The 27,857-nt window shown below is 42.0% G+C and overlaps 1 protein-coding gene across 3 annotated transcripts in view; it reads left to right on the top strand.

Annotated features, from left to right (window-relative positions):
- The window catches only part of LOC309401940 (homeobox protein Mohawk-like), a 188,594-nt gene that overhangs the window by 114,627 nt on the left and 46,110 nt on the right, over positions 1-27,857 (top strand). Inside the window, exons 1-3 of one of the 3 annotated variants that reach the window (XM_081971319.1) lie at positions 8,246-8,346; positions 13,757-14,026; positions 22,137-22,296. In XM_081971319.1, the coding sequence (XP_081827445.1) occupies positions 13,842-14,026; positions 22,137-22,296 (345 nt within the window). In that variant the 5' untranslated portion in view covers positions 8,246-8,346; positions 13,757-13,841. Of the gene's footprint in view, positions 1-8,245; positions 8,347-13,201; positions 13,397-13,756; positions 14,027-22,136; positions 22,297-27,857 lie in introns of those variants that run through there. The other 2 variants (XM_081971320.1, XM_081971321.1) reach the window with 2 other exon arrangements.

The raw sequence follows: 27,857 nt of genomic DNA, 5'->3' as shown, positions 1-27,857 counted from the left end.
CAATGCACTGAATAAAAATTGTTGTAATTCAATTCCAGTAAAGATATATTGGTGCTGCTGCTTGCTATTAAAATAAGTTTTAAAATCCCTTAGCCAATAAATGGAGTTCAACTGGGAATAAAATAGCTACATTTAATAGCACAGTCATGTCTGCTCCAATGGATGAAATGATATACAAAGTTCAGTTCTCACCTCTTTACTTTTTTATTAAGAATAGTCATTTGCCTTTATCTTTTCTAATTATTAGCAAATTAGCACTGTTACTCATATGCCATGTCCTGGTTTTCATTTTATAGTGCTTCCCCACTAGGTGTCATGGTTAAAGTAGTAAACAACTTAGCTTATGTTGGGTTGGCTGAGAGGTATATTTTGAGAGTTACAGGGGTTCCTCTCTCACTGGTTATTAACCAGCCTCTCACCCACAATCATTTATTACCCATCATGTGTTTTTGTCAAGCGTGCTGAAATTCCTGAGGGACTTTCATACTTGTTGCTCAATTTGTGGAAGAGAAGAACGCTACTATTTTATTTAGAATAAAAGAGGGACAGCAAACACACACACACACACACCAACCTTCTTCAACAGTATTCTGAATTATATTTTAAGCTGAACAGTCTTGATTTTTCTCATTGCAATGTCCAGAAATTTTTAAAAATGTATTAAAACTTTTCCAAAGCTTGTAGGGAGCCTTTCAAGCTTTGAGTTCCACACCTATTATTAAAGGTTCAGGTTGGGCAATCCTAAACAAAAGGACTGAGTTTTAGATACTTCAGACTTCTGACTTCCTTCACAGAATTACGTATTTTGGTGATGGAAGCTATTGGCCTATAGATGAAAATATTTGTAGCTTGATGTTGAATGTCCTTGGTGCTCTCTAAGTTTGTTTTCTTGCAGACATTTTGCTACCTAATTAAGTAACATCATCAGTGTAGTAAGGGAGTAGGGCTTGCTCTCTTTTTGCCTTACCCTGTCAGTGTTTTGTTGGAATTGATTAGGTAGTTTCTTCACTGGGCTTGTTTCTCTGAGTTGGTAGCTTCTTGCTTCTTTATTGTAATCTAATGTTAATCTTGGTGTTAATTGCTGATCATCTGGGTATTGGTTGCCCATGAGTAGCTGTTTTGGTCTTTTTAATTGTCATTTTTTTAATGGCAAGTAGATGTTATTTATCACTATGTACCTGTATTGATAACTGATGCCATCAGTGGATACTACCTTCCTGCTATATGCTTCTACTTAACTATGATTTATTCCATTGACCTATTTTTGTGTATTTATAGTTCACACAATTATAAATGGACTGAATAGGCTCTGTTCGTGCACCATGCTAAGTTAAAATGAAGTTGACTACTTTCATCTGGTTGGTTGTCTTGCACGAAATCCTGGTTTGCTTCGATATAATTTACTGCACTAACCCAATTGGATTATCACACTACACTAAAATAGCCATACTGGCTGCAAAGTGTTGAGCCATAAAGCAGCCAATCACATTTTACTTTAGTAGGTTCTGAAGAACCATTGTTGTTTTGGGAAGTTTCTGGCCTTTTGGTTGGTCAGCACAAAGCAGAGACGGATTAACAAACGAAGGTGAATAAAAGAACAGAATACATCAGAGAATATAATCTCAGGTAACAACCTAAATATTAATATGTAGTATTCTAACAAAATAATTATAATCCTAAAACAAAAGTCTTGAAACATTTCAAAACTAAAAATATGATCCAATCAAAAACTATTAAGTTGGAATTTGGGAAAATATTATATTAGTGACACTAACATTCTGAATTTAAAGGTGTTGCATATACTGTGGTCAAGGGGAAGTATAAATCCTCTGGATAGCATGAATGCAGAACTGAAGTCTTTTATTGTCATTTATTGATGTATTTATTTTGGCTAGTGAGCCAAAGGGGTACAACAACTAATTTGGAGGCACAGAGCCACACTTGGGGAGTATATGTTCTTATATCAACTTTCTAGTATAACTGATGGCAGACTTGTTGTAGGGCTGTTGCTTGGTTTCCTGGCCTATTGTGTAAGAGCCCATAGTAAACCTTGTCTAAAAATTTCTGCCTTTATGTGTGGCTTCATTAATTCAAGCCCTTGAATATGGATCACTTTTCCACAAACCTTTCATAGCTCTGAGTAATTTTCCCCCCAGTGAACTCTCCTACTCATGCCCCCCCCTCCACATTGAGGGAGAGGAAGATATATACAGTAAATGGGCCACAGTTAGAAACTGGTTTTTAATGCCATTTTGGTAAGTACTATTAATTAAAAACATGTCTCTATTCTGGATCCCATGTTAAACAAGTTCTGAAAATAGAAACAGGAGTTAATCTTGTTTTCATTAACAAATTTGTTTCAAATGGTGATTTAAGAAATGCAATAGGGAAATGAATAGAGAATGTATTGTCCACAGCAAAATGTTATATGGGATTATTTGGTGGATCTTAAAATTGCACTGATGCCAATTTCCCTTGCTCCTCCACTGTTATTTTGGGCATACCTTTTTTCTGCACAACTTTTGTTTGCATTTTCTTTTTCAATTTGATTTTCAAATATTGAGCCCCTCATCCATCTTTATCTCTTCTTAAATTTCTTTTCAATCCAGTAATGAGATTGATTCAGTATTTGAATGTTCATCTGTGGCCACTATCTGCCCAGCTATCCCAACCTGTTCTCCTTCAGCTATGTTAAGCCTGCAATCCTTAGAATTTCCAGCTTTCAGTCATCTGCCTGGGCTTTATAGAAGTTTACTCTCAGGTAAGAGAGATGGCGAAGTTGGAGAAGGTTGATCAACGTGCAAAGCATCCTGGAAGTAAAAGGCTGATCAAATAAACAAGACTTCTGACTCATTGGGAAGTCCATCTGCCTGGAAGTACAATCAAGTGTTACTATTCTACCAGCAAAGAAAAGTGTTGTCAACTCCGTCAGGTTCCAATGGAATTGGGTGACAATGACAAATAGTCACAGAGGTACAATTCACTACCAGTATCTGTGAGCAGGCTGCGAGCTTGATTAAATAATTATAACAATAATAATAAGAACAGAGTGATGCTGATACATTCGATGGTATATGACAAGTAAAAGAGCATAGATGGGCACGGGATGTTGCTAACATGCTAGATAATTGAAAAAGCAAAATGGACATTAGAATAGCTGAAGGACAGTGAAGATGCCCTGAAGCAGTGGTGCAATTCAGGCAGTTCTACCCGGTTTGGGCTAACGGGTAGCGGTGGTAGCGGGAGGTTCCGCCCACCCACCTGGACATCATCATATCCCATTTTTGACGCTCTACACGCGCTCACATTTGCGAACTGATAGCAAAGTTAAGTTGATTTCACCCCTGTCCTGAAACTAATACTCCAAGGAGGCTTACTGAATACCAAAGAGGCCAGGGTGGCCTGTAAGAAAGGCCAAACAAAAATGGAAAAGATACATGGCAAGGCAAAGTATTCCATGGTGAGTACACAAAGGCAAAGTAGAACAAGACTAGGCAATGGCTAAAAGCAGGAAAGTTAAAAGAAAAGAGAGAGAGATAGGGAGGCTAATTCTGGCTGCACAAGATCCAATCTTGGGAACAAGACCAAATCTTGAGAAGCAACAGGCAGCAAGTGCCATCTCTGCAAAGAACCTGAAGATACAGTGGATCACCTGGTTAGTTGTTGCAAAGTAATCACATAGATTGCAAATAACAGCTTGACAAAGGAACCACAATGATGCATTTGAATATCTGCAAAAAAAAAACTATTTGCCTGCAAGCAAGAACTAGTGGTACTATTAAGTAGACAAAGTAATAAAAAATGAAGAAGCTGAAGTGCTGTGGGACTTTAGAGCTCAGATAGACAAACATTTGCCACATAACACTCCAGACCTAACAGTTATCGATAAGAAAGACAAAGAAAGAAATCTTAATCAATCTTAATAGACACCGTGGTTGCAATCTCAAAACATCTGCAGTACCACTTGAAAATGATGAGCACTGACAGAATTACCATTGGTCAATTCAGTTTTACTTGGAACAACTTACATCCTGCACCCTTTAACATTATTAACTGCCTATCCCAGGTCCTTGGGGAGAACTCAGTTGGTGGATAAAAATGCCAAATCCAGTCTAAACATCTGGCTGACTGTGCGACCAACCTTAGTAAAAATATTCTGGGCAGTTTAAAACAAACAGCGCAAAAGGAAAAGGAACAAAGATGGCAGAGATAACCAAAGATGGGAACAAAGACAACGAAAAACGGCCTTCATTCTTATTTACCAAATGCCTGGGTGAAGAACTAGGTCATCAGGACCTTTCAAAACACAAGTTCAGAGTTTAAATCTCATATAATTATTTAATGTTCCAGGATCTCATTCAAATTTTGGAACGGCAGCGTCTAGCATCTTTTGGTAAATCAGAGTCAGCTTTTACTGCCCAACGACAGGACTCAACATCAGTAAGCTCTGCCAGCTTACTGCACAGAAATATATGATTGGCACACGGTATGGATACAGCCAAATTAGAAGGGAAATCTACACAACTTGTCCCAACATTTAATATTAGCACTTGAGACATGGATCTTGTGTAGTAAACTCAGGAAATGAGCATGCTCATGGAAAAAAACAAATGAAAACCAAAACAAGAAAATGTTTAAATAAGATAGGGTGAATGAAAGAAATATTCCACTTCCAGAAGTAGCACAATAAATATTCTGCTTCAAGGAAGTATTAAAGAAGAGTATGGAATACCAGTTTAAACAATACACTCTTATATTTTTTTTTCTGTTAATGTCCTATATCTTTCCCCTTAAAACTGAAAGTGACCTTTTATGAACTGGATATATTTTTGCTTTTAAAAACCTACAGAATCATTTGAAAATATGATAATAGTAACATTTAAAAGTTAGATGAATTGACTTCAAAACATTTATAGATATAATTCTTTATTGGCCAAGTGCAATTGGACACACAAGGAATTTGTCTTTGGTGCATATGCTCTCAGTGTACATAAAAAGAAATATATATATATTCATCAAAATCACTAGCACTTAGTGATAGTCATGGGTTACTAATAAGCAATCAAATCATACTAAGAAACAAAAAACAATATAAATTGTAGAGATACAAACAACAAGGTTGTAGTCATAAGTGGGAGGAGATAGGTAATAGGAAGGATGAGAAAAATAATAATAGTAATACAGTCCTAGTAAATAGTTTGACAGTGTTGTGGGAATTAGTTTCTACTCATCCAATTTGATCCAGCAGATTGGGTATGCTGCAAATCCCTTAATCCAAAGAGTATAAATTGGCAGATACTAAAAGACAGGCCTTTTCTGCTATATCCCCTCCTTTGTAGAATATTCCCCCTTAGAAATTAAAATGCCCCAACTCTGTTGATATTTGGTAAGGCTTTAAGAATTTGGCTGTGTACCTAAATTGTGTTCAGCGCTCCATCTTGTGACTTTAACATTAGTTGGTTAATTATTTTGGCGCCTGTATGTATTTATTGTTTGGATGTTTTTATTGTTTTAAATTGTTTTAACTGTTATATAGTTTCAGAATTGTCAGCTGCCCAGAATCACTTGGTTCAGATGATTGCCTATAAAGATTGATTGAATACATAAAGACATAATTGGTACCAAATTCTCCTTAGAACAGTGTAGATACTAGCATATTAAAACTTTAATATATAATATTTACACTCATTTATTTATAATTGTGAGCTCAAGATATATAATTCATTTCTCATAAACTGCTATCAGACATCGTTGTGCACTTTCCTATTTACTCCACACATTGGCTAATTTAAGCCTCTCCAGCAAACTGAATAATTATGGACCAGGCTGCTGAAAATAAAAAACTACTGCCAATTTTCCCAAAACTCCTAATTTGAATTAAAAGTAATAATAGTCTAATAACTGGGAAACTGGCAGAGAAAGCATTGCATGAGAAGAGGGAGCTATTGTACATTATGTACTATTTGAAAATATTATTGTAATCTGAAAGATTTTAAGTTCCATTTGTTCAACATAAAGTAAATATATTTATTATTTAATGTGGGAAATAGTCATACATCCACCAGTTTTGCAGAATAAACTCTTGTATCCCAGAATAAAGTGATTTGTTTATTTATGTATTTATTTGTTTCTTTATTTGCCTCCCATCTCACAATCAAGCTACTTTTATATATTTTGGTTTTATATTGCAGGGGAGGGTGGCGGGAAATGTTTTGAACAATCCATATAATCTTTGAATTAGGAGACCAGAAGACCTTGAGTTCTAGTCCCATCCTAGGCACAAAGCCAGTTGGCTGACCTTGGGCCAGTTTGGATTGCTCCTTGAGAAGAGCATCAAATCGCATGCAAGGACTTCATCAGGATTTTCTCACTTTGGAAAACTAAGATGGAACTTTCCACTCCTATGAGAGTTTACTCATCCTAGTGAATTCATTGGGGCTACTTATAAACATGTGCATTTAGGATCACAGCCTTTTTTTCAACTGATGCCCAATTCTTTCTCTCTTTTCTTTATTAAAGCTGATTAGAATGATTCAAGAATAGTCCCACCCTTTCATCCAAGCTACTCCACTGCATTGCTATGAAGGAAAAAATTGAGATCTCTGTAAAAGCCACTCTTTGCTTCTGGAGGCAAGTAGGATATACATTAAATAATACAGTATCTAATTTAGTGGAGCTGCTGAATTCAGTCAATGGTAGTCCATATGCTATTTATCTGCTGATCGGTCAAGCTTTACTTCGAACCAACTTTCCCACCCACCAGTGGACTTGGTAGAAACAACTTAAGAACAACTCTTGAAGGAAGTCAAGTAAAGGTTTTTCAGTTAAACTCATTCCCCCCCACCCAGGTCCCTGAAGTCTAATACTTTTATTCCCCCTGCCTCTTATCCCACCTTTTGGAACTTGATGATTTGTCATCATTTCTGGGGAAACTTCAAAATGTTTTAAGCCTGTATTTCAGCCAGGCTTTGCAGACATGGAAGTCCAACATATCTGAAGTGCACCAAGTTGGGAAATGTTGATTTAACCTTTAATTGGAAGAACTTGTATTCATGTTACAACACATGTGTTATATCTATAAATCCAGTATAAGCAAGTGTGTGCAGGCCTACCAAACAGAGTCATACTCAAAATATCTTTATATTTTGGAGGACATACTAGATTTAGGCATACAGTAATGGTGCCCTTGTCAAATAGACTTATGAATGAACAAATAATTGTGTGGAAAGACAGATCTCTACTGTCCACCTCCTTAATAGATGAAGATTGGTGACAAGTGACCCTTTGGTGTTGCTAAATGACTTGAGTCCCTAGATCACTTTGGGTTGTTTCAACCTCCATTCATTCCATCTCTAAAATGAGCAGAATATGCTACTTTGTCCAAGACTTCCCTTATCTTTCCAATGGGCTCACAAATCAGTGTAAGGTATGTAGAAACAAGTTACAACCTCGCAGGATTCACCAGCTTCCTCCATAAATCTGTGTATTTAACTTGTTCTGATTTATCTCTTTTGAGGTGAAAGAAGCCAGGATCTTGCACCTTCTGGGATCAGGTAGCATTAAACTGAATAAGGTTACTTCGGAGTGGCCATGCACTGTTAAGCAAACAGTAGTTGGGCAATCCCTCCTGCCAGTCTTTCCAGACTGGGTCTCTCCCAGACTGCAGCTTTTAGGATTCCCATATTTATGTTGCTCTTCATCTTTTAGAATGACTGGGGATTATGGCCCATGGTGCCCAAGGCGATCTGGAAGGTACTTAGGTCGGAAAGGCTACTGCGATACAGTGAAGTATCTCTCGTCTCTCTTTCAGAGTTTTGAACCTCCTGGCAAATAATTCTATGTACCAGAAAGACCATGTTTAATTTTCTTTTCGCCCTTTGTCCGCCTCGGACAAGACAGGAGTCGCCTCAGGGCATCCAACCACCGCGGATTCCTCCTCCGTGAAAGGATCGGTCGGTCCGCGATCCCGCCGCGCTCTCCACCGCGCCTCGGTCCCTCCCTGTCCTTTTGACAGACACCGCCGCGGGGTTCGCAGACCGCCGCGGCCCCGGAAGCTGGATACGACAATAGTACGATGTTCGCAGACTGAGCTAGCCAAAGGGGAAACATGAGAAGACGCGGCTATTCACGTTCCCGGGCTAGGGCGCTCGAGTCTGGACAATAAAGACGAGCAGCCTCCTCCGCCGCCGCGGGGCGAGAACTCTCGCGAGCGGTGTGCGTGCCGAAAGCGTGTGGCGGGAGCTGGGATGGGAGAAGGGGAGAGCGGAGGCAAGCAAACCAACGAACAAGCACGCAGTCAGACCGAATCCCGGCCCCGCAGCAACCGCAGCTCCCAACAGCCGCCAGGTACTGACCGCTGGAGGCATCCCCGGGAATGGGAGAGGACGCGCGCGCGCTGGCCGAGCTTGACCTGAACCAAGGCAACGGGAGGGAAGGGGCCCTTCCCCCGCAGACATACCTCAACCTCTACTTGGGACACCAAAGTGGTGCTTCTGTACCAGCAAAGCTCTCGCCGCCCCGGTTTTCTTTCACTCTTCCTTTTGCCAGAGATAGTGGTACTGTCCGCAGCGGTTCCGACGGGGGAAAGGGAGCGGGGAATCCTGGCAGGGCACGGGGGGCTACAGGTGAAAGGTCGCTGAGGTTTTGCCGTTCCAAAGGGAGAGCTTAATGCGACCCGCCGGCTGTGTCCATCATCACGCCCGCGGTCTTCGCCAGCGCTCGGCTTCGCCGCCGCTCAGCAGCCCCGCTCGCCTTAGCGCGCGCGCGACTTCTCTCGGGGTTCCCCCTTTGAAACGAACCGCGTCCTTCAAGGAACGAGCGATTCCTCTGCCCAAAAACAATATTAATGAGAATACAGTCCGGACGCCTTAGCTGCCAGAAGGATTCTGCCTACCCACCCCCCGCCCCGCCGCCCCCTACACATGCACACATCAACTTAATAAGATTCATAGTAATAGCAATGACAGACTATGAGGACTACGCAAAAGATCCTAGGGGAAAGCGAGCGTTTTATTTTTCCCTTTTCCTTTTACTGAATTGGGGGCGGGGGTGGGGGCAGGCCCGGGGCTTGATCTCGTAAACCCATTGCCACTTAGTGGCCCGAGTGAACTGCGCCTTCTCCCATTAGGGAGCGGAACTGCCGCATCTCTAATTAGGTGAGTTTGGGACGGCAGATCCGCAGGAGAGTCACCCGAGGCGCAGCATCTTCTGTTAGGCGCCGCCTGTTCTCCAGAGTTGCGCATCCGCATTTCTGCGAAAGTTGATGGGGTCTGGGCGAAGGAGCGGTTTCCGAGCAGCGGGTTGATGGTATTCACGGCGACCTTTTGCGGAAACGGGGTCCCGCTGCGGGAAACGGCGGCCGCCTTTTCCTGCGTGCTATTCTCTCTCTGCTTTGCCAATGGTCCGTGTCTTTTAAGTGCCGCTCGTATTGTGCCTTAAACAAGGAACTTGAGAGGTCTAGACACGGTATAGAAGCGACCCTCGCAAGCTGAATGTTCTCTGGATATTTGAAATTCATGTGCTGTAAATTTTGAAATAGCGTGTTTCGACTTAATTAATTATTCGAAACTATTTATATTTCGGCAGTGGCTTTGGGTCCCTGGTTACAAATTGCAATCGGATTATTATGGCCCCTTTCTCCCTCCCAAGGGACGGGCTTCTTTCTTACTTCTTCTGATTTTGCCGGAAGGGGACCTCTCTGGTTAACCTGGAGAGCGCATGGGGACGCCTTTGTCGGGAAGAGAAGAGTCCGGCGAACGTGAGCCAGACCCAGGCCTTCGAGTGGTGGCGGCTTCAGAGGAGGAAAGGAAGGTTCTTGGGGCTCCCTGCGAGGGTAGCAACCCAAGATGCTACCCTTTAACTTTAGGGAAAGTACCGCCGGTTCAGCTGAGGCCGTCTTAATGGGGTAATTTGATGGTGCCCGGAGGCTTTTCTTCCTTTTATCTTTTTGTAAAAAGTCGCATCCTTGAGGCGTCCCCACCAGTGGAAGTCCTGTGTGATGCTTAAATACGGCGATGGTCTTTGCGGTGTCAGATTCGATCTTGGGAAAAGTTCTGAGGACTGGCCGGCAGGTACCTGGGCGAGGGCGAGGGCTGGGGACCGGAGGGGATTGTGGAACGCGCGAGAGTTGTTTTCTGGGCCCAGGTGCGCCAGCGCTGGCAGGTTCCTGTCCTCTTTTGGCCCAGTAGCGCTTGTCGCCTTGCCTTGGAGGCTCCAGTCCCGCGCAGACCCGCAGACCCATGGCGTGTTTTTTCCCCTGCGGATAAAGTCCAAAAGGAGTCTGAAAAATATCCTCGCAAATATTGACAGTGGCTACTCCAAACGTTTTTGGAGCGGGGAGAAGGCGACGCGATTCCTGGAGGTGGGAAGGCTTAGTTTAGGATGGGGAAGTTTGGGATGGAGAGGCTGGAGGGCACCAGGGGTGGGTGGGTGGGGGTGCTGTTGGCGCGGATCTCTTGAGTGACTTTGGTCAGCAGAGAGGCCAAAGGGAGCTCCGGCCGGGAAAAGCTGTCTGAGTGCGTCCTGACAAAGCGAACGCGAGCGAAGGTAGCAAAACCTGCCAGATTAAAGGTTGGGCTGGAGTTAAGGGGTGGGGGCGCAGCACCGGAGAGGGCGAGATGAATCAGAACAAGGCCGGCGACGCCACCCGGGACTCTGCTTTCATCTCTCCGCTCCCCCCCCCCCCCGCCATCCAGAAACACGTAGATGCGAATCTGAACGCGCTTATTGCTTGGCCGACATTTCGTTTTCTTGTTCATGTACTCAAGCGGGGCAAGTTGATAAACTTATCTCGCCTCTCAAACGGGGCCCCTTCGAGTCTCCCAAAACCTATAACCCACACGTGTTTCAGAAACGAGTTTTCCAAGTTTGTTTGGCTCCATCTCTTTCTGCGCATCTTTTGCAGACTTCGCCCCTATTCCCCTTCCTGTCCTGACATCTCTCTCACTGAGTTCGACCAACAAGCTAACCAGGATGCTACTGGAGGATGGAATGATGTGTGGTTAAAGTTTCAGCTGCATATGCAAACCATGGCTTGTTGAACCACGTTTTACTAACAACTATCGTTGGTTTGCTTCACAACGACCTTGTATATACCGATAGTTATTAGATAAGACGCGGTTAAATAAGCCATGGTTTGTGTCTGCAGCTGAAGCTGTAATTAGCCTTATCTCTAGGAATGAGCACCCAAAGGGACAGGCAGCATCACGTGTCTTTCTTTTTCTGATTGGGAAGAACCCACCTCCGCCCCCGACTCCAGTTTCTTCCTCTAAAGTAGTTTCCATCGTAGTCCGCTCTAGGTCCTCTCTCTTCTATCTGATTGCCCACCTTCCTCTGTCAGCCTGATCTTCAAAACTCAGAGGTATGTGATATTTGATCACACATTTTTTATCCGTATTAATCAATTATAAGATGTGAACGCTTATGGGCATTCCCCGGTCCTGGTCCGGATGGATCCGGGGAGCTTGAACCAATGGCCCTATCTGCGGGATGCCAAAAAATTACCAGCCTTTTATTTGTTTGATATAACCTGTTTTCCATAGACTTGCGCGCGTTAACTTGCGGTGTGTGAATGGTGAAAAGGGGAGGGGGGAAGTTTTGGGGGGGGGGGAGAACCTACCAATGGTATCCAATGCAGGTTTCGTTTTAAATTGAAATAGCATTTGGTTAAAATCCAAAAGGCAGTTGTTTGGGACTAAATTCCACTGAATTCAGTGAGTCTTGCTTTCTGCTAAACTTGCAGAGGTTGACCTTGTTTGAAGAATTTCCCATCACAAAGTGAGATCTGTTTCCAGTGGCTTGTAGGCACGTCCATGGAATGTTCTTGGGAGCAGTACAGTCTTCCCTTTCCCCTCCCTCCTTATTTCTCAGCCTGCAGTCCTGGGATTTCCCCGTAGTCTCCCATCCAAGTACTAACAAGGTCTGATCCGGCTTAAGTTCGAATGTATACCAAGTCAAATCATAAACATATCGCATACCTTTATGTAGTTGTTCGCATTTATAGACAAGAAAAGCTGATTTAAACCCAGTTGTTTAATTGAATAACTGTATATTCAATTTTAGCCTCCCCCCCCTCCCAATCTGCATCGAGAGCACAGCAGAATATTTTCGGCTTGGGAGATGTATTAGCTTGGTATACAGAATCCTCGAGTGGTTTAAAGCACACAAGAGAAAAAGTCCCACACATTTATAAATCCCGCGCATTCACATGAAGTTTAATGCGTGTGCAGTCTCAAAAGTAGTGGGGGACAAGCACAGTCTGGTTTGGAGGATACTCAGGATTGCCTTTGTTTTTCTAAACCTCTATCACAGGAATGGGAGAGTCAATGTTTCTGTTCTGGTCCTTGAAGCAACAGCTTAGGTCCTAGGTCTGTTGGTGGTCTTGCAAGAAAAAATAATGCAAATTTCGGCAGAAATTTCCCCAACCATTTGTACTTGTAAGAATTTGTTCATTTCTTAGAATGGCCTCCCCTCCTTTTCTTGGCAAACAGCGCTCAAAGCTGCTATTAAAATACAGTAATAAAATACAGACCATTATCCCATTTTAATAGTAAATTATTTTTGAGGGGGGGGAGCTAATAGAATGAATACATAAAAACTAATAAATGTGTAACTTAGGCAAAACAAGTTCCCAGCCTTACATTAGCAAAGCGGAGACATCCATTGCAATACCTGTTTGCTTCTCGGTCAAAGAAAGAAAGAAACACAAAAGATTATTAAATTTACATCAGATGTAATACTTGGATGAGAAAACACCAAGAAATCTGTGCTGTAGATTGGGAAATCAACCAACCCCCCCTCCCAAAAAATGTTCTAGAAAAAACAAGTGAGAAACTATTTTTGAACAACATGGAGACGTCGCAATCCTGGTGGAAAAGAGCTGTTTGTCACCCTTTTCCTAGCCCCATCTTTCTCTCTCTCTCTCTCTCTCTCTCTCTGTGTGTGTGTGTGTGTGTGTGTGTGTTGTATTTGGGAGGAACAGTCCAATTATTGCGAAAACTCTCTCTGGCGAAAGTCCCTCGTTCGCTGGAAGAATTGGTCCTGTCACTAGGGGGCGTGCAGACAGGTGTAAAGGAGGCGGGGACCAGGACCGGCCGTGCGCGAGCCGGGAAGGGGAGCCCCGAGACATCACATCAGCTACGCCCTTCTGCCCAAGCCGCTTGCCCTCCAGACAGAACTTCCGTCTCTCATTCGCGGACAAGGCGGCAAATTAAGCAGGTGATGCTGGGTTTTCGTCTCCGATTCGGTGGCTGAGAGTGATGCTCACAAGGGATGGAAACAGCCCTGTAAAAGGAAGCCTTTAAAAACCTCATAAACGCGCATCGAAGATTAGAATCGCGCAGTAGTTCAGCAGAGCGGTTGGTTTGGACCGCGCCGCGTTTCCACCTCTCTCCGAGCGGTAAGCTTTGCTTGAAGAGGCGCAACTTTGCGCCTAGGTTTGCTTTTCGCTCTGATCAAACCGGCCACGAGATGGCTTGGCGGGATGTGGGATGGGTTGAGTTTAGCGGGGGCGTTTCGAAGAGCGACTGGTGGTCCGCTCTTCAACATTGGCGACTTTTCGATCGCCCTTCTCTCCCGCCCTGTTGCGTGGGGAATTGGTAGCCCCTGACGTCTAATGCAGCTGCTCCTGGAGGTTCTCCCTTCGCGGAAAAGTCCTCGTCCTTGATCTTGTTCGACCCCTTCCCTCCCCTCCCCGTCCCCCCGCGATGCGTCGGATGATGTCCGGAACCCCGAGTAACCCGAGGTTTCTCCTTTGCAGCGCGCGCCTGTCCCCGCTGACCGGGACTGCCTGCCCGCACCCAGCCGTCCTGCTCTCGCCTGAAGGACGTTGCCATCCTCCAGCCATGAACACCATCGTCTTCAACAAGCTCAGCGGCCAAGTGCTCTTCGAAGAAAGCGCCAAGGACCACGACAGAAACAGCAGCCGTCCTTACGGGCCGCTCTTGGAAGTCACCCCTCGCCCGGAAGTCCTCTTGCCCGACCGCCCTCCCAATAAAGATAACCTCACCGTTCGCCATAAGAAGACCGGGTAAGCACCCGCAGGCTGCTGGGTCGGGGCTTGGAGAGCAGGTGGGAGGAAGGGAGGGTTGGCCTGGGCAGGAGAAGTGAGAGGCTGGAGCACCGGTTGAATTACATTCTGGGGTCGCTGTCCATCTCCACCTGCCTTAGCCTTTCCTATCAGGGCACTTGTTTCAATAATTCAACCAACCCAACACTTATGCCCTTTTGCCAAGACCTCTCAGCTTCCAAATCTTTCTTGTTAAGCTCAACTGGGCATCCCACTACTCACAATTATGTTCCATTAAATTATTTCCACATACTTTCAAAAGAAAGTGGCATGTTTGGAAGATGAAAATCCCACTGATAGGCTGGGCAGCTGGCATTGTAGAAATACAGCTGGCATGAAATAAAAACCAGCAGCTACCTAAGTACTGTGAGAATAGAAAAAAAATTGTGCAAGGACAATGACTGAAAATTGAAGTGGATGAACATTTACCTAGGAGAGAGAGACTTAACTGGGATTTACATCTGAGCAAACTGATGTTGCTGAAAATGATAACAATTAGAACAATCACAGCAGCAGCAGCAGCAGCAATAATAATTTGAAAAATAAGGACACTAGTAGTATCTATTAAACAATATTACATTTGAGAGACAGCTAGAGACAATAATCAATATCGTGTCAATAATTCCTTTGATTGTGGCTATTTTAACCCCGGAAAGCAAATTTGCTGCTGTTTATGATTGCTTTTCAGGTGATGGATAATGTGTGCTTATGGGCTTGCAAATTTACTCAGACTTTGTTTGGTTTTTAAGGAATGCTTCTGCACAATTATTTTGCGGTTGACTGCCACAATGGTTATTTGTGTTCCACATGTAAAACTTAATCTTTCGCTTGTGCCAACATTAGGAGTCCAAAGGAATCAAGATTTGCCCCTTTTGTTCAGAAAGAGACATAAAATGGGTGGGTGGGTCAGTTAATGGTTTCTGCATGGACATCCATTAGAGGATCATCGATACCTTCAGGAACAGAATGCGACAAGTCTAGGAGTAATGCACGTAGATCAGAACGCTCATTTGTGAGAAAAAAATTAAGGGATGTCAAAAGTGGAAAGGGAGAGGAGATTCTTTTTCTCTGAAATGGAAAGTTAAAAATCATGTCGGGTTTATACTTACAAAATATTTAAGGCTACCAAAAGAATGGTTGTACTCTGCTGAGATGCTACTAGAATTTACATTTCAACAATAATAGTAACAAGTAAAAAAAAAAAAGACCAAAAAACAACTTTTAAGAAGTGGGAGAGGCATTCATGAGTGGGCAGGGAACAAGCACCGCTTGGAGGCAGCATCTTTGGAGGAAAATAGCATTGCAGGATCAAACTCCAGAATCTTAACGAGAAACTGGCACCAGTTTGGAAGGACAGGTTCAGATATTTTGGGGGGTTTTGTGGAAAGGCCAAGTCTAGTTGCTTGATTTGTGTACTTGCATCCCATCCTCTCACTGGGGATACCAAATGTCCTGGACTGGTTTTGAGGGGAGAGCAAACCTGCCCCTGATTATAATTTGTTTCTCTTAATGATTCTCCTTTGTGTCCTGATTTTGGATACGGTGGATCCAAACTTATGTAAACTTGCCTCTGTGTAAATTCCATGGAACTTTATTCAGTAAAGCTTCTTTCCACGAAGGGGGACTGCATATGGTTAGGCTTTACATTAATTAAACAGGACATGCCTAAAAAAACAGCACATGCCTGAGAGATGAGACGAAGTTGTTCATGTCTTCCATTGGATGAACTTCTGTTGGGATAGGAATGTACAAGCATCCCATCAGGCAAACATTTGTCTTTGCCGAGACAAAAATCCAGAGTGCAATATTATCTCTCCATCAGCCATTATGTATATCTAGAATACTAATTGCTTATCAGTACTGGGCTGTCTGCAAAAGTCACATTTATTTTCATTTAAGATTGGTCAAGTGCAGAAATGACTGGTACTTGCTCCCCTTAATAATTAGTCATAAACAGATGTAAGACTTTGGAAGTGGGAAGGAGGTTATTATCTAAATATCTTGATTAGCCAGATGTGTAAAAATTGCTTGATCTGAAAACAAGGTCACATTAGCCACACTTAACACTTAAACCAAATTCCTCACTTTGGGGAACTTGCTGCCCCGTTTTGGAATTGTGAGAACATGCTAGGAATGTTTTCACAAAATAATCCTCAAGGGAAGGCTTGCTCCGAGATAAACAATATGCAAAATGTTTGTGTTGTGTTAACAGAAAGCAAGGTTAGGTTGCTTCCCATCACATCCTCTTGCCCTGCAAATTGATCTCAGCTTCTCAGTTCATGATTGGGGCTCCTAGCCAAGCTGACACTTGGCTTTGCAACAATTTCTCCCAGGTCCTGAACTCTTCATGCCCCTTTAATTATATATATATATATTTACCAGTTGGCTTTGGGAGTTTTTATCTGAGGTCAGTTGTCTTCATTTAAAATACAAATAGAAGCACCTGAAGAAAGGGTGGGTGGGTGGAATTTAATTCTTTATCTCCTGCTCCAAACTAGGACATTTTTTTCCTATGAAGACATTGTTGATCTTGGGAGGATATCCCCTATTGTTGCCTACCATAATAAAGCCATCTACTGTCCTCAGCTTGGCTCACAGCGTGTTCAACAAGCATATTGTAGAGTACAGCTGTGAAAATGAAGACTGTGGAAACCACTAAAACCTTGGGTACAGCCCCAGGTTCTCTCCAAGTATCAATACTAAATATTAACTCTAATGCAAAGGAAAGGAGAACATATTATGTATAGAAGAGTTACATTGATTGTGTTTAATTAAATTTAACTCTAGTTAAACTAATACATATTTTTCTCTGGTCCAGGATGGTTTCGCTACTCTTACTCCTGCTTCCACCTTGGCTTCCAGCGCATGACTCAAAGACTACGTGGCTGCTTTGCTGCCCTGCCTGTCTACCTGATTGTGAACTCTAAAGCAACAGTAGAATAATGCCTGAAAATAAAATAGGTTTCTTTACAAAAACTCATTCAGAGAAAGCATTCATTCTAGATTTGGCAGATTTTTAACCTTGCTTTTCTTGTACCAGGCTTTATTTTAGTTAAGCACAGGTTAATTTAGGTCCAGTTTGCTTTAAGCAGCACAAGATCCATGATGTAACTTTCCCAAAATGATGTGCCTGGAAATTTACGTGTCGTCTCCCACTGAGACAGATTTGCCTACTTTCAAATATACATGAAAATGCTCAATTGCTTAAGGAAACTGGAGAAGATGAAACTGTCCCTCTATACCTCAATTTAATTGAGGGCCGCATCAGGGTTGCGTTTGACCTCAGAGGGGCAGAGTGGATGTGGCCAGGATAGTGTGGCCAACTTGACATCACTCATGTCGGAGGCATCTGTGGTAGCCCAAGCACTCTGCCAGCAAAAACTGGCTCCCGAGCTCCGTTTTTGCCCACCACGGCCTCCTGCAACCCTCTGCCACTGAAAACTGAGCTCCATTTTTACTGGCTGAGGGTTGCAGGAGGCTGTGGCAGCGAAAAGGGAGCTCGGGAACCCATTTTCGCTGGTAGAAGCACTGTGGTCCAGTCCTTCACTATTTCCAGGGGACCAGATCAGGGGTGGGTACTGCCGGTTTGCTGGCCGCCCGCGCATGCGCAGTGCAATAAAAATTGCTCTGCCTCCAGGAGAACCGATTCAGGAGCATGGCAGGCCTGGGTCACTGCCAGTTCCAGTGACCCAGGTCACCAAACCACTACCAGTTCGGCCAAACAGGCCCAAATCAGTAGGAACCAACCACTGGGCCAGATCTAACTGTTCTGCGGGCCAGATCCAGACCCAGGGCCTTGAGTTTGACACCCCTCTACCAATGTTTCTGAAGGTCAGAAGCTTTATGATGTATGGTCTTCCACTCTCAGAATTCCACAGCATGCTAACTAGGGGATTCTGGGAATAGAAGTTCACACGTCTTTAAACTGATGAGATTGTGAAATTCTATCCTACATTATGGAAGAAATTATTAGTAAGCCCAAGCACCTCCCATTGATTGTATGGGTTTGGGAGTAAGGTCCACTTATTGTTGTTACGGTAGTGTGGTCTGTTGGACTGATACTAATTCATGGGAAATTCTTTGTGTTTTTGTGCTCCTCTCTTGCTGCTTCCAAGGGGATTGCATCCTAATAGTATCGTTATTGCTAGATGCTCAGGGTAGTAGATCCCTTGTTTAAAGGTATAATTGAAAGAAAGGTGCAGGAGAGAACCATTTAAATATGAGCCAGCAGTGTGCAGCAGCTGCCAAAAAAGCCAACACAGTTCTAGGCTGCATCAACAGAGGGATAGAATCAAGATCACGTGACGTGTTAATACCACTTTATAATGCCTTGGTAAGGCCACACTTGGAATACTGCATTCAGTTCTGGTCGCCACAATGTAAAAAAGATGTGGAGACTAGAAAGAGTGCAGAAAAGAGCAACAAAGATGATTAGGGGACTGGAGACTAAAACATATGAAGAACGGCTGCAGGAACTGGGTATGTTTAGCTTAATGAAAAGAAGGACTAAGGGAGACATGATAGCAGAGTTCCAATATCTCAAGGGTTGCCACAAAGAAGAGGGAGTCAAACTATTCTCCAAGGCACCTGTGGACAGAACAAGAAGCAATGGGTGGAAACTAATCAAGGAGAGAAGCAACTTAGAATTGAGGAGAAATTTCCTGACAGTTAGAACAATTAACCAGTGGAACAGCTTGCCTCCAGAAGTTGTGAATGCCCCAACACTGGAAGTCTTTAAGAAGATGTTGGATAGCCATTTGTCTGGAACGGTATAGGGTTTCCTGCCTAGGCAGGGGGTTGGACTAGAAGACCTCCAAGGTCCCTTCCAACTCTACTATTGTATTGTATTGTATTGTATTGTAAAGAGTGTGTTGATTAAGCCAGCCCTTCACACCTCAATGCTGGAAATAATGGGATGGCAACTCTGACATTTTCTCCAGCGTGACTGAAGAGGTCTACATTGGAGAAGATTGCTGAACTTGCTTGCTTTGGCTGCATCTCTATCCCAGTGGAGAGAAAAGCTAAAGGCTTGTGTCAAATACCAAATGTTTTCTGTTAGCAAACACTGTTTTGTCTGCAATTTCTTTTCTTCTCAAATCCTTCTTCCAAGGTCAGACAGTGTTTTAACAGCTTCCTTACTTGAGAAAGATCTTTTATCTTCATAAGAAATTGAGATAGTATGCAGGCCAGAAATGGACGATGCTATTTAAATTATCAAAGCATCCAGTTTGGCAACTCCTTTTTTCTCCATCCCTTGGGGCTGAATTTTGCCCTTGGTTTGCATTCTTATATATTGGCTTTCTGCAATGTTATGTTGATTTTATGAATATGAGAGCTATCAAAGCTGTTATAGCTAGTCGGGATGGTTTTTTTTTAATACAGTTAGCGAGGTAAACATGTTAAGGAATAAACAAGTTCCTCTCTGCTTATTCTTCCATAAAACCTGAATAAATGATTATGCATAGTTTGTAAATCCACACTCCCTCATATGTCTGTACTTGTGGGCTGCTCTGAATGCCTTTAGATCTTTGTTTAAAGAACTGTGGCCTTCATGCTTCAGTTGACCCATATGTCTGAGAGATTCTTCTGGGAAATATTTGGAATCAATTGACCTTTAGTTTAACCAGCAGGGTTCTCCTTTATGTTGCTTGTAATTACCATTGATCATGTACAATGACAAGAATATGTTAGAAAAGGCTCCAGAGTATGTCCCAATTTATCATTGTGACTTCTAGGATGGTACTGATAATCCAGCTGAAGTTGGAATTGTTGTAATCACATGCCTGTGAAAAGACAGCTGCTTGATAACAATAAGACATTCCAAATCTAAGAAGCCCAAAGAAACAAAGTCAATGGAGTTGAAATTCGGGGTGGTTGTATCCATAATTCTACTGTATCAGGGGTGGGTTCTGGTAGTGCAATAAAAATTGTTCTGCACATATGCAGAAGCAAAAAACAAGATGGCGGTGCCTATGGCACTGCCCAAAAAACCAGTTCAGGGGGGTGGCAGGCCTGGGTCTCGCCGGTTCCAGCAACCCAGACTGCCAAACCACTACCGGTTCGGCTGAACCGGTCCAAACGGGTAGGAACTCACTACTGTGCTTTATTCATATTCAGCCCCTAGCAAACTTGGAGGGGAGGGAGAAGCGAAGCTCCTATTCACAAAAATAATGATGCAGTACAGGTAGGCAAGAAGTCCTCGACTCACAACAGTCCACTTAGTGACCGTTCAAAATTAGAACATCACTGAAAAAAGTGACTTATGACCATTTTTCACACTTACAACCTTTTTAGCATCCCCATGGCCACATGATTTACATTTGAATGCTTGACATCTGACTGACATGTATGACAGTTGCAGTGTCCAGGAGTCATGTCACCTCCTGACAAGCAAAGTCAACGGGGAAACCAGATTCACTTATCAACCATGTTACTAACTTAGCAGCTGCAATGATTCACTTAACAAATGTGGCAAGAAAAGTCGTCGAATGGGGGGAAACTCACTTAACAAATTTCTCACTTAACAACATACATTTTGGGCTCAATTGTGGTTGTAAGTTGAGGACTACCTATAGTCCTCCACTTACGATCACAGCTGTGACCAGAATTTACATTGCTTGGCAAGGCAGTTGTAGGGTGAGCTTTGCCCCATTTTATGACTTTTCTTGCCATATTTGTTAAGTGAACCACTGCAGTTGTTCAATGAATCATGCAGCCGTTAGTATAAATCCAGCCTCCCCCATTGACTTCGTTGGAAGCTATCTGGGAAGATTGCAAATTGTGATCACATGACCCCAGGACACTGCAATCATTGTAAATATTGCCAGTTGCCAAGTGCCTGAATTTTAATGACGGAACTATGGAGAGGGTGCAATAGTTCTTAAGTGGGAAAACTGGTCATGTGACATAAGAGTTTTCAGTGGTCACTAAATGGATGATTATAAATTAAGAACTATTTGTAGTTAGAAAACAATACAATTATTTGTGTTATGGAGGGCATAAAGAGCTTAGTCTCTGGTTGTGTTAGCACTAACAGGCCCTCTGATGGGAATCTATATATAGGAAGCCGTAATGTAGCTTATTTGATTCTGGCATAGGCTATTACTTGAGCCTGTTATTATGATTTATGGCTGAAATTTTTTCTGCTAATCCTGAACAAACCATGGGTAATGTTGCCATGGCTTAAAGTGTGGTGTGAAACTAGCCAATATGTTGAAAGTTAAATAGTCCTAAATTGTTTTGAACCACTTTAATAAAAGATAGGAATATAAGACAGTTCATCACACACTTAATTTGGACTATATCCTTCGTGATTCCAAGTTTGTTTAGTATAATTGCCTTTGAATGGATTGAATATTAAAACTGTTATCTGAGCATTAAAATTGTTGATTTAATACAGTATTTTAAAATATAATTGTATTCATTTATTTATCTAATTTATATAGCTACCATCTCATAAAAATAATTCTGCATGGTGTACAACAAAATATTTTATGTGCCAAGGATATTCCATTTGAGGTGCGTTGATGTCACAAACAATGGAAAATCATCACGATAGGTACCATGACCTCTATAAATTCACATGCATGTATTCAAACTCATAAATCAATATATCTCAACCTAACATTCACCATGTTTAGAAGGGGTTGTAATCCAGTCCCCTCCCTCCCTTCATTGGAAGGATAAACTAGTTGGGAAAGGCTGAATTACGGCTTTAACATTTACACGGAGTAAATAAAAGTAACTCCTTCCACATTGATTAGAGTCTATATCTGTTATTCTGACTTTGGGGAATGGGAGAAGCTATAGATCAGTCTTCTACAAATGGAAGCCTAGAGGTCATTTTTACGGAACATTTGATCAGTTCCATTCTCAACCCTGGATTGGAGTAGCACATTGGGAAAACCTGATATATACAGTCATGACAAATAGTTCCCTTTCATGATTGATGCTCTTCTACTTCTCCACCCCATGAGTGGTCTTATGAATGGATAGCACTCATAGTACTCCCCTTTCCTCTTGAAATATCAATATACCTCTTTCTCTCCCCTCTCTCTTACCTCATTCACAGCGCCCGGCAGAACAGTGGGAAGGTGAGACACAAGCGCCAGGCCCTGCAAGATATGGCACGACCACTGAAGCAGTGGTTGTATAAGCACCGGGATAATCCCTACCCAACGAAGACAGAGAAGATCTTGCTGGCTCTGGGCTCTCAGATGACTCTGGTCCAGGTAAGAAGAAAATACTCTGTAGACTTTGATTTTAAAAATCTGACTGGTTGCCATCAGATGTACCAGCAAGTTATAAACTTTTTTAATGTAATAGAAGGAGGAGAAAAAATAGAGAAGAGTAAAAATTTGTTTACGTGGGAGTGGCATTCCAGAATGTTCCATCTCCCTTCAGATAATCTCATTCAGGAGGTTTGTTGATTTCTGGAAGTAAATTCTTGAAACCAGACTTGGAGGATTTACTTTCAAAAACTGCCAAACTCCCGTAAGACAGGAAAAGTTTTGGCATGTTTCAGAAGAATATTTGGGAGCTCTCTTGAACATTCTGTTCCTAGAGTGACAAATTTTGCATGGCTGTAATGATTAGAGAGTAATATTAACCATGTTTAATTTTAGTACAATTGAGAGTATAACCCAGGTTGACATTCAAAGGCCAAGTATGATTTTCAATCTGGAAAGATGTCCTGTAACCGTTTCCCTCAATCTTGTGTCTTCCAATGGTAGCGAACAAACAAGTAGAGTTCTAAGTGCAGCTGGAATGTACTTCAGCTGCTCTTTCATGTACATGTAGATTTATTTTCCTGTTCAATTAAATGGAAACCGAATACCAGCTATTTCATTTCAAAAAAGAAGCAGCCACAAACTTTTATCTGAATATTAATCTGATTTTATTGTTTTGCTCTGTTATAGAAATAAGTATCTATCTACCTCTTCCTTAACACTATTGATACTAGACGAAAGTTGGGAATTAAACTATGGCAAGAAACCATTATTGTATGAGTAAATTAAATAATTCCTCTAGAAACTAGGATGGCTTGATTTAGGCTTCCAGTTGACATTTATTACATCAACATGACTGTCTATACATGACTGTGGGACTGTAGCATCCATAATTGTGGTTTGGTTGGATGGAGATCACTTGAACAGGGTGGAGGAAAACAGTTGGGGAATACTGCAGTAAGAGTAAATCAAATATTTGATTTCAATGTTTTGGCTTCAATTGTGATTTCTTAGCACTAACAATAAACTTATATACAGCTCCATAGTGCTTTACAGCCCTCTCTAAGTGGTTTACAGAGTCAGCATCTTGCTCCAACAGTCTTGACTCCTCATTTTACCGACCTCGGAAGGATGGAAGGCTGAATGAACCTTGAGTCCATCAAGATCTAACTCCTGGCAATGGGCAGTATTAGCCTGTTTTTCTAAACATAGTGCCACCGTGGCTCTTCGAGAATTTTGTTCATTGAAGCCTGTTGTGAAATGACGTATAATAAAAATTAGGCAGGTGTGGAGATACGGGTTCATTCTAAATCAAACCACTAACCTTATCATTTGATTTCTTCAGGTATTTAGGAATAAGTTGGATACTCCCATTAATTTTTTCCCCTTTTTGAATGACTTTTATTAAATGTAGTCCTTTGCCTTCTTAACTTTTCATGGCAATATGTTCCACAGAAATTAAATGGCTTGTTTGGTTAGGAGGAAAAATGCTTCATTTTATTGTCAATGTATCTTATTTGACAGAAGCACATGGTCTGAAAACAAACAAACAAAAGAACTATAATAAAACATTCCAGATGCTTCTTCTATACTTGGTCCAGCAATCCTGTGATATCTGCATGAAGAGAAAGAAAAGGAGAGAATGAATTGTGGTTGAGATCTGATTATTGATTATAAGAAGCCCAGCTTGTCAAAAATAACAAAGGCAGAGAATAATTTCAAGTCATACCTGAATGTAGAATAATTTCTCTGCAACCACACCAACTCAAACCAACATTATTTTATCTTGAGAATGGGTCGTGTTTTAATATACATTTGAAAAATAGTTCTCATTCCTTGAAGCTGTGCATTCCAGATGGTCAAATAGTGTTGGATGACTGACTTTAATCTAGGATTGTTAAGTGCCAGGACACTTCTGGAGTTAACAAAAAAAAGTGTTCGCATGATCTGTATTTCATGCATTCCATGTAATAAGGCTGACCTTTTCCTTTGCATCATTCTGTCAAATTCTGTAACACGTTGCTATGTTAGTTTTATTTGGTTAAGTTGATATAGCGTTAGAGCTACAGTTTTATTTCAGTTTCAGTCAAATCTTTCTTATGATGGGATTGGTGCCAAATTGGGAGGAAAAAAATCCTCTCATAATCCACCACAGTTGATTATTGTTATTAACTGTAGCTCATTTAAATTGCAATATGAAGCCGATAAGCGTTGTCCTAAAACCCACTGAACTTAGTGAAATTCGGTGCTGGGTAAATATGAGTAAAATTGCATTAAGACTCCATAAATATGTGTGTGGAGAAAAAAATATATTTTAAAATAATTTGCCTTGTGTATAAAGGAACTCTTTATATTTGTGGTGAATCTAAAGCCCCCTGAAGACATTCCTAAAGTTATCTCTGATAGCCTCTTAGCTTTATGGCTGAGACTTAGTGTAACATCCCTAGAGGTCCATAGGCTTATTTTTCTGCAGTGGCGTAGCGTGGGGGGTGCAGGGGGGCCGGCCGCACCGGGCGCAACATCTGGGGGGGGCGCGCTCGCACTCACAGCTCTCTGCCCCTGCCTGGCTCACTCACTCTCTCTCACTGCAGTGCTGGCTGTGCGAATCTGATCTGAGCCGCCGGGTCGCCGCCCACTGTGGAGGGGGGGGTGCTAGGGGAGTGGTGTTAGGAGGGGGTGTTAGGGGGCGCAAATTACTTGCCTTGCCCCGGGTGCTGACAACCCACGCTACGCCACTGTTTTTCTGGATCCTCCATCTTCAGTTTAAGTTAGAATATAGAGTTGGAAGGGACCTTGGAGGTCTTCTAGTCCAACCCCCTACTCGGGCAGGAAACCCTATACCATTTCAGACAAATGGCATAGGATTTCTTGCCTGAGCAGGGGGTTGGACTAGAAGACTCTAGAAGATTTATTTAAGAAGAAATCTCTTCTTAAAAACTTCCAGTGTTGGAGCATTCACAACTTCTGGAGGCAAGTTGTTCCTCTGATTAATTGTTCTAACTATCAGGAAACTGCTTCTTATTCTAGGTTGCTTCTCTCCTTGATTAGTTTCCATCCATTGCTTCTTTTCCTGCATTCAGGTGCTTTGGAGAATAGGTTCACCCCCTCTTCTTTATGGCAATCCCTTAGATATTGGAACACTGCTATCATGTAACCCCTAACCCCTTCTTTCCATTAAACTAGACATAACAATTCCAGTAACCATTTTTATATGTTTTAGCATTCTTTATATGCTTAGCCATTCTTTATATGTTTTAGCCTTAAGCCTTTATGTTTTAGCCTAATCATCTTTGTTGCTCTTCTCTGCACGCTTTCTAGAATTTCAATATCTTTTTTTATATCATAGCGACCAAAACTGGATGCAATATTCCAAGTGTGGCTTTAACCAAGGCATTATAGTATTAATACTGGTTACTGCATTCATTATGTGTATTATACATATTTGAATATTTAATAGAAGGGTGAAAAGCCTTTTTAATCATGTCAATTGTGCAGTCTTAATATGAAGAAATTCAGAAAACATATCATGTAAATATTTTCCTATTAGCAACACTTGTGGTTGCCTCCCTTTCTGATTGTTTATTATTTTGGTTTCTTCTATCAGAAGAAAATTGTATTTATGATTTTTTATGCAACCAAAAGAATGTTAAATTGTAAGCAAATGATAAGTTTTCTGAATCTAGCTGGGGAGCCCTAAGACTTCTTACTAGCCTTTTTCTTTAGCCACCAATTTTCTAGTTACAGATGGTTTTCCTTTAATCCCCCAATTGTACATCAACATATTAAGTATAATGAAACACCACTGACCATGTACTAGCTTGGGGCATTTAATTATATGGAAATCCTAATGAAGTAAAAGTAAAAGTAGACATTGTAGAGTGACGGAGAAAGCAAAGGTTTTGTATACCCTCTCAATTTTATTCACTACAAGTAAGTAAATAAGTGGGTAAGTACCGACAAATAAATAAGGAAGGTACCACAAGCACTGCAAGCAAGTTGGAAACATTAACATTGAGTTTCTGGTGGAAAACAGAATCTACTGTTTCCCCAAGAATCTATTTCCCAACCTTGGCATTTTAATGATGAGTGGATTTCAATCCTAGAATTTTCATCAATGGCTATGCTGGCTGTGTAATTCTGGAAGTTAAAGTCCATATACCGGCACCTGAAAATTGCCAAGGTTGGGAAACTCTAATTTAAGATGAATAAAAGTAGTAAGCTAGGACTTGGAGATCCAACTTCAACTCAATACAATACAATACAATAGTAGAGTTGGAAGGGACCTTGGAGGTCTTCTAGTCCAACCCCCTGACTAGGCAGGAAACCCTATACCGTTTCAGACAAATAGCTATCCAACATCTTCTTAAAGACTTCCAGTGTTGGGGCATTCACAGCTTCTGGAGGCAACTTGTTCCACTGATTAATTGTTCTAACTGTCAGGAAATTTCTCCTCGGTTCTAAGTTGCTTCTCTCCTTGATTAGTTTCCACCCATTGCTTCTTGTTCTACCCTCAGGTGCCTTGGAGAATAGTTTGACTCCCTCTCCTTTGTGGCAACCCCTGAGATATTGGAACACTGCTATCATGTCTCCCCTAGTCCTTCTTTCTCTTAAGCTGAACATACCCAGTTCCTGCAACCGTTCTTCATATGTTTTAGTCTCCACTCCCCTAATCATCTTTGTTGCTCTTCTCTGCACTCTTTCGAGAGTCTCCACATCTTTTCTACATCGTGGCGACCAGAACTGAATGCAGTATTCCAAGTGTGGCCTAACTCAGCTGTGGAAGTTCACTGAGGGGACTTGGGGCCATTCCTTCAGTCAATCCTGCCCCACAGGAGATTTGTAGTGTGTGTGTGTGTGTGTGTGTGTGTGTGTGTGTGTGAAAGAGAGAGAGAGAGAAAGTGAGAGGGAGGGAGGGAGGGAGGGAGGGAGGGAGGGAGAGATAGAGAGGGCGGGAGGGAGGGAGGGAGGGAGAGAATGGTGCCATTTGTTTGTCTGAGTTCCTGGCAGAATATTAACCAACAAACAAGGCAAATCGTCCCTGTATTAGGTAATTTTGTTTTAAGGAAAGGAAGAAGGCTTCTAAAAGAAGATTTGGGGAAAGCATCTGTATAGCTGAAGCTCAGCTCAATACGGTGCCTAATTCATGTAACTTCTAGACTCCCTCTTCTCCCATTTGCTTTAGAGCCAGAAACATTATACTCCGAAACTACAGAACTAGAGCAGAAAGCCATATTCGACTAAAAGCCGCAGCCTATATTTATCTTGCCAATTAGCCCTCAATTTGGAGGCTAGCAATTTGTCCTGCTAATTTGCAATGAATGCTGTATGTCATGTTTTCATTTGCACTATTCCCGTAGGGGTGGATTTATTTTATTTTAAATTTGGTTTTAGCCATTCCTAGGAATTAAAAAAAAAAAAAGCTGAACATTCTTTCCAGAAGGGGAAATATGAATGGCTTTATTGTTGAATATGATTTGCCACAGTATGACTAATGGCTTGCTTTTCAGCTTCTGAGACTCTGGCAATATTCAGCTTTGCAAAAGTATATACTGCATAGGATATAA

Source organism: Natrix helvetica (genome assembly GCF_964273705.1).
Source record: "Natrix helvetica genome assembly, chromosome: Z".
Taxonomy (NCBI): Eukaryota; Metazoa; Chordata; class Lepidosauria; order Squamata; family Natricidae; genus Natrix; species Natrix helvetica.
This window is presented reverse-complemented; position numbering and strand designations above follow the sequence as displayed.